At 35.4% G+C, this 13,631-nt stretch overlaps 1 protein-coding gene across 1 annotated transcript in view; it reads left to right on the top strand.

The window, feature by feature from the left end:
- The window catches only part of LOC149289629 (docking protein 6-like), a 162,068-nt gene extending 150,899 nt beyond the window's left edge, over positions 1-11,169 (top strand). The window contains exons 7-10 of the mRNA XM_089490430.1: positions 1,417-1,534; positions 7,926-7,999; positions 9,764-9,916; positions 11,086-11,169. Coding sequence (XP_089346556.1) covers positions 1,417-1,534; positions 7,926-7,999; positions 9,764-9,916; positions 11,086-11,169 — 429 coding nt within the window. The remainder of the gene's footprint in view (positions 1-1,416; positions 1,535-7,925; positions 8,000-9,763; positions 9,917-11,085) is intronic.
- Positions 11,170-13,631: the final 2,462 nt, after the last annotated feature.

Here is a 13,631-nt window from a genome sequence, read left to right as displayed (position 1 = left end):
TATTGGGCAATAAATACAAGTAGCGTTTTGCTATTTCAAAACCATTTTTTCCAAATCTGGTAATTCTTCCCCATGTGCTATTTTGGGTATCTTTGAAGCCAGCTAATGCAATTTACCCCATTAAACCATATATATAAACTAGACACCCCAAGGTATTTAAAATGCTGGTATTTTAACCCTCTCCATGCACTAATCATGCTACCACCCTTTGTCAAACATTTTTGGGGTAGTAATTTGTTTTGTGTTTTTAAATTAAACTTCAGGTATGGATGTACAGTTTCTGGTATATGTCACAGCCAAACACCTCAATATGTGTTCAGCAACATCTCCCAAGTACAGTGATACCCCCCATGCATGGGTTTGTTTTTCTTGGAGGTAAAATGCCACATTTGGGAAGTGTGCATTTTTAACTTGGAACTTTGACATCTGGTCCTACTGCCCCAATATCCTAAAAAGGCCATCCTTTAAGCTGGCTAATTCAATTTACCCCGTCAAACCATATATTTTTGAAAACTAGACACCCAAAGTTATTTCAAATGCTGGTATTTAACCCTCTCTATGCAGCCTTTGCCAAAGTTTGTGGTGGTAATTTTTCTGGTATTTTTTTCACACAAATTGTATTTCAGGTATTAATTTATAGCTCTTGGTATATGCTACTGTCAAACTACACCGCAATATGTGTTCAGCAACATCTCCTGAGTGCAGTGATACCAACCATGCATGGGTTTGTGGGGTTGTTTGGGAGGTAAAACGCCACATTTGGGAAGTGTGCATTTTTTTACTTTGACATATGGTCCTTCTGCCACCATGTCCTATTTGGGACATCTTTGAAGCGGCTCAGTTCAATTTACCTTATAAAATCATATATTTTTGAAAACTAGACACCCTAGGCACGTGCCAGGAACATCATTGGTCGATAACTGACCGTTTTTGCGTGACATGTCTGGCCCGTCATTGGTCGTTAAGGGGTTAAAGGTATTGGTCAATAGTGGTTATCTCTAATATTTTGGACCATGCTACTAAAGAACAGTAAGGGGATGAAGAGACAGAAAAACTGCATTACTTTCTATGGTGATGACCCCACATTTATAACTTTGTCCCAGATACATACATACATAAGCTTTTCTCCAAGCTGCTTTAGAACAAAAATGGCTGAAAAATACAAGAAAAATGTGCTTGTAAAAAAAGGTTCTATATAGTTATTATCATTTTTAAAAGTGTCCCTAACTACTTCACCTGTCCTTTGCATACAAATAGCAGCAAATGCCCATGAAAGGCTTTTACTTTGGAGGGAACCTATCCCAATGTTCATACATACATATTTTCTGCATTTTAAATCTAGTCAATGTTTGTTATTACATACAATGTATATCTTATGAATATAAAGTCAAGTTAAATAACTGTCTTGTATTACAGCTTCAGACTACTTTGACTGAACCAATGACATTGTCCAAGTCCATATCCCTTCCCCGGAGTGCTTACTGGCATCACATCACCAGACAGAACAGTGTTGGTGAGTTCTACAGCTTACAAGGTAAGTGGGTTAAAAATAAAACACTATTCTAGTTAGCCTGCTCCATGCAGAGCAGAATTCATTCAAATAGTTTTTTCCTTTGAGTTGGTTGTTTTTTGGTTTTGTTTTCATTTCATTTTATCATACATCATAAACCTCAGTAGGAACTCTGCTTTTTTTCCTATGATATTTTAGCCCCCTATCATTTTAGGAACTAGTATCGATTTATTGCGGAACTTGTACAGGCAACTTGAAGTACAATTTTAGTATTTTTTAGTGCCACATTTTATTTAGAGAATGGTGTGGGTGGCAGTATCCTTAGGTAAGTCAGTTATCTTTTACATTTCAAAATATTCCAAGTGTGCTAGATTCCCTTACAGCTATAAATGTGTTATTGTATGATTTGTGTATGTATGCATTGTTGATAATCTTTTGCATTCATTCTACTGATGAAAACATCACCCAGTCCTATATTTATTTTTTATATTCTAGAAAACAGAAAGAATGAAAAAAAATAAAAATGACAAATTGTTACCAAATTCAAGCATTATTTTAATGCAACTTACTTGCAAAATCACAATCTATGCAAAATCTATATAAATATAAGACTGGGTGGTGTTTGAGTCTATTATGATTTTCTAATGTATTTTAGAGATGTTCTTCTCTTTATAAACTCTAAGCTCAGAGAGTGAGGCTAAATTATTTTATTTTATGGTTACTAATATAACAGTTGAAAGCATGTTTAATACCAACACTATTTTGTTCATTCAATACAAACACTAATGTACGATGGATCCCGTGGAGTAGAGTAGGTCTGATGCAGGAGAACAGGCTGGAATGGCAAGAGCCACCAAGGTCAGACAGGCCGGGTCAGCAACAGGACGGTACGGACGGAAGCAAAATTAGAAGACTAGGAGCAGGTCAAACAAGCCAGGTCAGTAACAGGAGAACACAGAATAAGCCGAATCGGAAAACAAGGAGCCAGGCTAAAAAGTCTGGGTCACAAGGGGCTAATGAGATCAAACTAGAACAGAAGTACTAAACACCAACCAAGGGTGATGCAATAGTGAAAGTCCCGCAGGCAGCAGTAGCCGAGAACGAGGCACAAGGGGTCAGGCAAGGTCATACGAGGCCACAAATATGCGTCACTCAAGTGTGCGCGTAGACGCCGCATCACGTGACTGCGCATTCCCCGACGTGGTCAACAAGGAAGCTGCTTCATGTGGGGATTGCAGCCGCCGGAGCAGCTTGCAGAGTTTGAAAACGGGACGTTGTGGGAAGGGAAGACAGGTGAGTCCTAACACACGAGCTCTTGGCCCAGTGCAGACAAGCTCCATAAAATAAGTTTTGAGGTAACCTCAGTCCAGTTGTGGAGGTACTGTAGCACCTAAAGCCAACTTATGTTGTTTTGTGTACGCTTCGAGAGATGTTCTGTTTTATAGTTACAGAACTTTGGTACTTTTGGAACTTTGTCTTTTTTTTCCAAGCATACAAATATAACCTTAAATTAACAGATGGTGTATATGTTTCCTATATATCAACAATATGTAATTTTCACAATAGGAGGGTAGTGGGTGTTGCCTAATGACACTTCCTACCCAAAGGAAGAGAAACTGATACCTAGGAAAGCAGTTTGTATATTCGCCATGTTTTCATTTCTTATTGAATCAATGACAATAGCTCCATTAGTGCTTTTTTTGAATCGTATCACTGCCCTAGCCATTCTCATACATTCTTAAATGCACTCTACTTTCTGTGTTGGCGGGTTAAACAAAATGATTAGAGGACAATCTGCATAACTGACAACAGGCCTACACCAGTGGATCCAGTGTGAATGGTACATTTGTTCTATTTATGGTAAACAAGCCTCAGGTGAACAAAAGAAAACATTTACATTATATGCTACTTTCTATATCAGTTAGATAAGGGACATAGGGCACATGCCCATTCTGTTATGTCACATGCTGTACCCATGTGCCTTTTGTTATATATATATATATATATATATATATATATATATATATATATAAAGGGCAATTTAATTTCTAGGAAGAAGTAAAACTAGTAGCCCTCTTTATATTACTTAATACTTTTTTATATGAATGGAAAAGTTGTTTTTAGAATTTAGAAAAATATCCTGGCAAATAATGGTTAAATCTAGAAAAATTATTAAATGGAAAGCAGGGCTGCCACTTGCCACTTGTAATGTTGCCTCTTAGTAATAAAATAACTGCTTTGGGGTAAATGGAGTGAGTATAGTACAATGAGACATTCACATAGTATGAGTTTTTAAAAAGATTTATAAAAAAGATCAAGAATAAACTGATTGTAAATGTTTTTATAAAAAAAAACTTTATAACAATCCAGCTATACCTATACTAAAACATTTGTATACATTGATGGGTTTATAGAAGTGTTTATTTATGAACTTTCATTTGGATGTTGTGAAGCACCCTGAAGAAATGCAAATCTATTTAGATTTTTAAATAACACTGGAAAAAGTAAAAGAACATTTTAACCGGACAACATTGGTATTAGTCAGTTATGACCCTACAAACCTAACTTAGCATTCTTAACCTCAAGCCACCAAGGTGACAATAGTAACTACTTTTCCTGTAACCAATATATTTCCATTTACCATATGTTTAAACAATTTTTCAGATATTTTCTGTCACTCTCGCTAAAGTTGAACCTGTGTCGCACCAAGCAGTTTTTTTTAAAACAAAAAATACAAAGTCTGTGGCTTTCATAACCCGTTCTGTTTCAGCACAGATGGACCAATTTCCCATTTGACAGTGGGGGCTCATTACATATGCATACATCTGTTCCTGATAGAAGTGGGAGGTTGATTTGGTTGTAAACATGTACTGAGCGTAGGCCCAATTTAAAACGCACATTTTTAATATGTTTTATTATATTGTCCATGCAGTAAGTCCTTTCTGCATTGTCCAAAAGAAGAGTCATTTTTATTTCAGTTCCTTTTTGTTGACTGGTAATTTGGCTCTCTTCAACCCATGACAAACATGATGACTGCAAGTGAGATATGCTTATAATAATTAACAAACCTTGTGATGTGACTCATGTTAGCCTTCTGTTACTTCTTGACGTTTAAACGTGATCCAATCCTATGTTTGCAAATGTGATGCAAATAAAACTAATTGCCCTTAAGTGGTTTTATGATCACCACCAATAACAGAAGTGACCTTTTTTGTTTTACTGCAGAAACACTTGTAAGCAAGATATTACAAGGCAATATGACGAGTAGCTTGAATGTTCCAAAAAGATTATGATGCTGAATACCTCTTACCTATCAGTCATCAGAACCACCTAACCGAGTAATGGTTTCTAAACTAATCTCAACACCATTTTCACTCTGTATGACCACTGCTTAGAGGAATCTTTTGTATTGTATTCCATTCTCTTGACCTCAATGTCATAAACCTGTGTTTTTTTGTTCATTGTATATTATCTACGTAGATATCATGCCATCCTGTTTGGCTAAAAACAACTATGGCATGTCAATGTTTAGATTTCAAATTCACTAAATTGAATGAGCTGATATAATAATGCTGTTTTTATTTTAATACTTCTTTGTTTTTCATACTATCAATAAAGTTGACAACCAGCTTCTTTGAAAACAGAGTAAATTGATTGGGTTTTTTTCTTTTTTGAGTAGTTGATATGTTTATAGAGGAAAAGTATCTTCTGTTTGTGTCAGATACCGCAAAATAAAAGCTTAAATGTCTTGATTCATGTAGAGATGCATGTGCCCTCTTTCTCTTCTGTAGATTACAAGTAGAGAAAGTAGGGGAGAGAAGACATGGAAATGTGATTACGCAAATAAATTACTTCTAAAAGTAAAAATCCATTAAAGGAAGGCTGCAGTGGCAGCAATTTATCTTCTTGTAGCAAATCTGGGTGCTACTTTAAAATAGAGACAAAACATATTTATACAGTCTTCTACTGTGAAATCATTGTGTTGTTTTGTTCATGCTAAATGTTTAGACTTGTTTATTTCAGGAAGAAGGGGTTTTGAGACTGTTACTCTCCCTGTGAAGGCTACACTTTGTCAGGCGTCTTTTGACTATGGTTTTGCTTACTAGGGTAGAAAGTTCCTGGTTCAGTGGGACATTGATTGTGAATGCAGATGCTTTTCTATTCCTTAATTATGTTAGCTTGATATAGTGATCTTTAGGTATGCCTGGTCTTGCTTTGATGGAAATGATTTGGTTTTAGAAAATCTCTTCAGTGTGCATTGTACTGCCCCCTTAGAAATATTCAGCTTGGCTGCAATTTGGGTCTGGAACGTTTTTCAGAACATGTCCTAGAATTGCTTCACTAATCACATTTTTTATGATCACAAAAGGATGTTTAAACCGATGTCCTTCATATGCCGTAATAGGACCACTTGCATGAGCACTAGTAGATGCACTAGCAGAGCAATATTAATAGGATGAATGTCAGGTGTTAATTATTAAACAGCAAATAAAACTCACATCTGTGCTATGATGCTCCCTTTAAACTGATATATAGAGTGTCAGAACAGTTTTGGAAATGTATAAGCAGATGGAGGGTAAAAGGGGGATTCATATAAATTATATTTTCATATAAAGGTTTATCAAAGCAATAAAAAAATATTTTTATCAGTTATAAATTATGTATTTCTCGATAATAATATCAACTGATTACAATATTTTACAACTTTTTAATAAATAAATAACCTAAAATAAAAATAACAAAAAGGGCAACATACTGTTTATGACTAAAAGGGGGTTTATGTTGAGGGGTTTATTTCTTCATTTCAACATCTAGTTGTTTGTGTGTTGTTTTACAAGAACGAATTGTGAATCAACTGGCAAAAATTGAGATACATCATGCATTTCTTTGCTGTTTTTTTATTTGCTATATTGAAACTGTATACAAATGTATAGAGAACAAAAAAACATTTTTTGTACACGTTTGAAGTTAAACCTAATAATGAGCACTCGTGTTCACTCAGTACTGCAGGCATGTATAATCTGTTCTTTCAAGGCTGAATAAACTTAGCTGGCAGTTACATTAATAGTAGGCTTTCTCAAAGCAGCCTGGCAGCCAGTGTCAACAGAGAAGGCCAGCTGGAAAGCCTCACATGCAGTCATATCTGTATGTATCACTACTCTGCATACAGTATAAAAAATATTATTTTTTTCTATTTTTTTATGTTTTTATTTACAAAAGTGATTATGCTGAAACGTAAAAATATCTACATAAAAAGACCAAGCAGCATAAATATCAGTTGATAAAATATAGTAGAAATTTGCAGCTTAAAAAATACATAATTTTGGGTTACTTTTAAGAATTAAATTTGGAGCAAAGTTTGAGAATGGTTTTACGCCAATGACATGATACAGCAGCAACAGTATTCTAAATCTTGCTTTGAGGACGTTATTACTTTTCCAAACCTTGTCCCAGAGTCACTTTTTTATACATCTCTCATTCTGTTGTATATAAAGTATTTACAATTAATAGATTTAATCTTATTGAATTTACTTTAAGGTGTTGTTACTCATCAACAAATTATTTATTATGGTGTCAGGCATGTTAATGAAATCAACATTGGTCATTTTATTTTTTCTGAAAATGGCATTACACCTGCAATAATAAAAGGTGTCAACATTCCAGAAAATGCATAGGAGAAAATAAATTACATACCGGTATTTAAATCACCCTCCCCTATTATGTCAGCACTAAACCAGAATAAGTATAAACACAGTCCATGCTCACCCAATAGTTCTCTCCACATAAAATTTTAAATGTGCCATCATGATTACAGTATTCTGAGATGGAACAGAGGGACATTCTTTATTTCTATCACCTATTGGTGTCCTTCCTGATATTACATACAAGCTTGCATTATTAATTCCCTGAGGACATATAAATGGGGTAAAATGTGACATTAAAATATTATTTCTGTGCAGCTTTTGGACATTTAGTAATAACAGGCATTACATTTCTATTTTATTGTAAAAGTGTTACATTCTGATAAGGTAGAGCAATAGCCTTAAACATGAATTATTTCATTTTTTTTCTTTCTTTTTGCTAAAAGTAACACACCATTTCATTATTTTTTTATACTTAAAAAATCAGTCATCCAGGTTTATTATTTTAATTGAACCTACTGCTTGTTAGAATTGCTTGTTTTCACATAACGTTTGGTTGCACCTCAAATCCAAACTAGGTTGCTAGGGAAACTATCCAAATTTTCTTCTCACATAATAACTTAAAGCATGCACCTGTGTCTCAAATTGTATAAATTAACCCAGGCAGTAATTTCGTAGTGGAAGTTCAGCAATAGGCATAGTTATGATTATCCAGCACATGTATGTCTGTAATTTTGTAGACATTTACAACACAATTTTATTTGCTGCATTAGGGTGTCTGATGGGAGACGCTTCAGACTTCTTGGTTTCTTGGTCATGGACTGATGACATCAAACCAGGGATGCAGGTACACTACACTATGTTTATATATAATATTCTTGGAAGAAATATATTTTATTTAAATCTTAAGATAATACAATACTTGTTCTTAGATAATACACAATTATGTTTTATTTTAATATGCAGAATTTTAATTACACATAATTGGTATGTATGCCAATGAGTGAAACAGTTCTGAATATTACTGTATAATTGTTACATTAGATTTTATGTCTTGAATGAAAATACCTATGTGATGAATGAAAACTATTCTAAAAAATGAAGTTTTTAGAAACCAACAATTTAGACTGCCCTCATATCTTACAATTTAAAAAACAAATCTCTAGTTTTAATCTGTCTCCTGGATCACATCCTACCTTTCTTACCAGACACATAGCTAGAATTGACAGGGCCCTGGTGTGAAAATTTCCCCTGGGCTACCCGACTTCACAACCAACATGTCCCACAGTGCCACCTTAAACAGTTGTGAGTGCCACCTTTGCCACCAAAACAGCTTGTCTATCTCAGCCTCCAAATTAGCATGTCTGTGCCATCTTAGCCCCATAACAGCACGTATGTGTCATTTTAGCCCCCAAACCAAATGTCTGTGGCATGTTAGCCCCAAACAGCATGTATGTGTCATCTTTGCCCCCAAACAGTTTTACTGTGCCCCCAAACAGCTTGTCAGTGCCATCCTTGCAACCAAACAGCCTGCCTGTGCCATCTTAGCTCCCAAACATGTCTGTGCCATCTTTGCCCCAAACAGCTTGTCAGTGCCCCAAACAGCCTGCCTGGGCCATCTTTGCCCCCCAAACATCTACACATTTGTGTTAACACACAATCACTTATGTATTCTTATTGAAACACACTTTTGTGAACATTCTCATAAAATATACATAGATACCTACTCTCCTTTGCACTCCCTTACCTGAAACGCAGCTTTCACTCTACATGCTCCTTTAAAGCTGCTCTCCACAGCAAGGATCCACAGCTTACATCTATGGGGCTTGCATATAACATTACCTTGCTGTATTTCTGCCTCCTTGTGCTGGTCCAAAATTGTTTACAAAGCGATTTTGGATCCGCCCAATGGAAGCAGGAAACAACTAGAGGTAAAAACCTTGCTGTAAAAGTGACGCTGTCTGTTCCATCTTTGCCAAACAGCTTGTCAGTCCTCACCACAAAGCTTGCCTGCACCATCTTTGCCCCCAAACACTTACGCATTCATGTTAATACACACTTATGCGTACATTATCATTATAACAGACACACATACATACATACATACATACTCTCCCTCACACTGCCTTACCTCAAACGCAGCAGTGGCAGACGCAGTGAACATGTTACACCACTGGATCGCACCTCCAGTGTCTCCCTTTCAAATAACAATCCCTCTCCCCTTCCCCTCTCAGTTTGTGTACCGCAAGGTTCAGTTCTACAAACACCTCTGTTCTCATTTTACACTTACATCCATTGGCAAACTAATTTTATACTTTGGTTTTCAGTACCACCTGTATGACATCTTTCTTACTGGATGTTTGCACGATTCTTAAAACATAATCTCTCCAAACCTGAATTTCTTATTTTCCCTCCCTCCAACGCTAACATTCCTTCAACAATTCCCCACATGCTCACTGCCTTGGTTTCATCCTTGCCTCACACTTTTCATTCTACCCTCACATCCATTCAAAAACTTGCCATCTCCATCTGAAAAACATTGCCCGCATTCGCCCCTGCCTAACACAGGATATAAACTAAGGCTCTTGTTCATGCCCTCGTTATCTTTCAGCTTGATTATTGTAACTGTGTCTTAGCTCGTGTCCCTCATACCCTTCTTGCCTCTTTACAATCCATCATGAATGCTGCTGCCAAACCTATCTTCTTCACCCATCGCTATACTAACACCTCTGTCAATCGCTTTACTGGGCGCATGTATGCTTCAGTATTCGTTTACAATTTCTAACTCTTACTTTCATACTTTCAAAGCTCTTCATAGTGGTCCCCCTACTTGTATATTTTCACTCATCTCCAAATAGAAATACAAAATCTCCTGACCTCTTCTTTTAATGCATGCTTACAAGATTTCTCAAGGGCTGTCCCCTCTGCTAATCCATCGTTCACCCCTGCCTTCAGTCCTTCAAAAAATATATGAACACGTTAACTCTCTTCCGCCCATCTACCTTTAACTCACCAGTCCTGCCTTTCCACAATACTTATGCCCAAAAATATTATTTTTTTTTAACTATTGTGGGTGGTCCCTAAGGGTGGCACTTTTACCTTTTGTGTAATCTAATCTAACTCCTTCTAGATTGTAAACTTGTTTGAGCTTCTCTTTCACCATTTCTGTGAGTCAACATGTCATACACCAATTGTTATATCCTGCTTCCCCATCATGTATATGATGGTTCTGTATAAAACTAAAATTAAATATTAATAAAAATCACTGCAATCAGAATGCATTCTTCTTCATCTTGAGTCAGGGTAGTAAAAGAGTATTACTGATTGAGCAACAGGGACTACTGAGACTGAGTGGGATTTTGCTAAACTTGCAGGATCCTGTCAAAATAAATTAAGAACATAACCAGGATTATAATTCTTGAAGAATTAGTTGATCCTCTCCATGTCTGCTTGCACAATCTCTGTTTAATGATTCATGGTATCTCATACATAAACCTATGAAATGAATTATTAATAACTAGCTAATTTGGATAAAATATTCTACAAAAAAAAGTTGGGGACCTTGCACGAAAAAAAATAATTTTAAATTTATTTTGCAAGTGTTTTTTTTAGAGTGCAAATGAGGTCTCAAGAAAAAAAGTAACATGCAGCTCAAATACCTTAAGAAAGAAAATAAGCATTACCAAAATGTAAGTAGAAACATAGAAAGTGACGGCAGATAAGAATCATTCAGCCCATCCAGTCTGCCCAACTGTACTATGTACAATCATGCTAACAGGCCACTCAGTCAAAAACTTTTTCATTGATTGATTAAATAGATTGAATCAGTTGTGTTCAAGCAAATAAATAAATAAAGAAAATTCCTGGTCTGTGTGCATCTTTAAGGCTTTCGGTTTAACTTTTTTTCTTTTTCTTCTAAATTATTTGTATTAGAGTTTTGAGCAATATCGCAGGTGCAGTGAAGAAAAAGAACAATACAACAAATCTTTCAGGGACATAAAAAAACACAAGGCATAGTAACAGATGTATTGCCAATATTTTCTCAGTTAACAGTTTTTAATGCCTGCCAACACAGTGTTTTATGTCCCACCGTTAGTAGTTAATGTGTAGGCAAGTTGAAAAGGACAAATCAGAATGGACCTGCCCAGTCTGGGAGGCTGAGCTCAGTAGGCCTATATAATGAAATATTATATGACCCCACAGTAGTAGCATGACAGCTTGCATCATTTGCATGCAGAAGGGAGGCCATCAGCCGGAAAAGTTAAATGTGTATCTATTTAATACAGCATATTATGATTTTTTTCATAAAGCATTGGTATTAAAAATGTACATGCCCCTCCAGACCAAAAGATGCCATATGTCCCCTGGCTAGCCCTATAGTTTTCACTGCCCTAGGGAACAGGGCTTTAGAAGATGTTTAGAAGTCTTTGTGACTTAGTAACACTTGTTGAAGAGGAATAATGTAGTTTATGCCATTTAATTTGTAAACGCATTTTCTTCTATTTCTATACACATAATTAGGTTACGTTTAGAAAAACAGCTCAATGAATGCGTTAGGACATATTTTACTTTACTTTGTCCAGGGGTTACTTAAATTCCCTTGCATTTTAAATATTAGTGGATCTTTTTCTATTTTATTTTACTGTTGATACTAGACACATACATTATGCTGGAAGGGTAATTGACAAAGTATATGGCAGCGAAGCAATAATGCAGATGTCAATAAATGGCTTGGTGCAATCTATCAGGCTCATTTCTCAAGCAGCATAGAGATACATTAGCATTAGTGTCAAAAAAGCAGATTTTTGCTTGGCAAACCAACTTCCTTTAACATAAAAAGAAATAACTGAAAATGGATGCACCATTTATCATTAATGATTGGGCTGCCAATGATTGCATATTTTACACTTTAATGAATAAGCATATAAAAAGCTGATGGTGGAATCTTGTTTTGGATATCATTTGCAAAGTTATTGGGTACTTATAACCAAAGAACTTGTTGTATTCTGTGACCTATTTCTTTTATTGTAACCTCAACATTAACTACTTCCTATTATATGGTTTGCACTGAAATTACCTGTTCTACCTTTAGAAAACCCTTCTTTTGATTATGCAGGTGCATAAGCACTGGATTTGTCTTACACTGGGCACTAAAAAACTGTTGCAGATAAAAGTGCTGTTAAAATCAAGGCAGTTAGTATTTACTGCTTTTAGCTTAATGACCTATTTGAATTTTTCAGTCCTAACTGTCCCCATTACTTTACATTTTATCTATACAGCACCATCTGATTCCACAGGCCTATTGAGCTTTTATCCCCATTCATGCTCCTTAAGGACAGGATTATTTAATATGTTTCTTGCGTGCACATGGTCATAAGTAAGAACTCTCTGGCTATGGATGTCACAGATGATTTACAGACCTCTGATATAGCTTTTTGGTTACAAGGTTTAAGGTTTAGTATTTAGCTGTGTCCACTTCCCACCCATTTTATGGGTTGTTAAACCCAACAATACAACTGCCTCCCCCCAAAAAACACCCTCTTATACATCCCCAACAGGTAGGAGGAACCTTCACTCATCTTACCTTGAAATGTATATGCAAAATATGGTCCTCTATAAAATAAATTCAATTACCACACTGATTTTTTTCCAAACACATAGAAAATAGAATCATATAAGTGCATGTTGGTGACAGCAATGTCCTATGTCCATGTTTTATGAATGCACTCCTTATCTTAGAATCCTGATTTTGAAGAGAAATCTTAATAACATATCCCTGATAATCCTGTTGAAGATATGATACTTTTGTAAATCCCACATTTTATAAATTACATGATGTACAGTATATGTAATAACGACAAGACTGACCATTAAATCATTGTTAAAATCAAGTTGTCATACATCTCTTATTACTGGTTTTGTTCCCAAAATAAAGAAAGAAAAATGCAGATGGGATTATTTCCTTCTTAACAATTTTTTTTATATATCTATTGTATAGTGGAATTGCATAGTGGAATTCAAATCTTTACTATTCTTACAATTCTGTGGAAATTTTCTCACCTCACATTGTAAGAGATAATCCATGTTTTCTAGATTCCCCATTTAATGAAAAGATCAGTTGTCTTCAAGAGTAGTCTGTACTAGCCATGTTCTTGGATAAAGAGTATGTTTACAGAACCCTGACAGTTTTAGGTTTTGTTATCCTTAGATGGGTTGATAGAATTCTGACTGTGATTAGACTTTAAAGATAAGTATTATATTCATTTTTTATAGAGACATGCTTTGAACAGCTTCCTCAAAATCTCAGTAGTAGAATCTTTAAACATGATATATTGGAATCGATTGTGTGTCAAACTCAGTTACCTAACATACTAGATTATGACTATTTCAACATTTATCTTTTGTTTCCTTTGTTCTACATTATACTTTGTGGGGAAGTGGTGAATGCCTTAAAATTCAGATATATAAACATTATATGT

The sequence above is a fragment of the Sceloporus occidentalis genome, unplaced genomic scaffold, assembly GCF_023333645.1.
Source record: "Sceloporus occidentalis isolate IW3139 unplaced genomic scaffold, rSceOcc1.0.p SCAF_44, whole genome shotgun sequence".
Taxonomy (NCBI): Eukaryota; Metazoa; Chordata; class Lepidosauria; order Squamata; family Phrynosomatidae; genus Sceloporus; species Sceloporus occidentalis.
The sequence above is the reverse complement of the archived record's forward strand: the minus strand, read 5'-3'. Positions and strand labels throughout refer to the sequence as shown.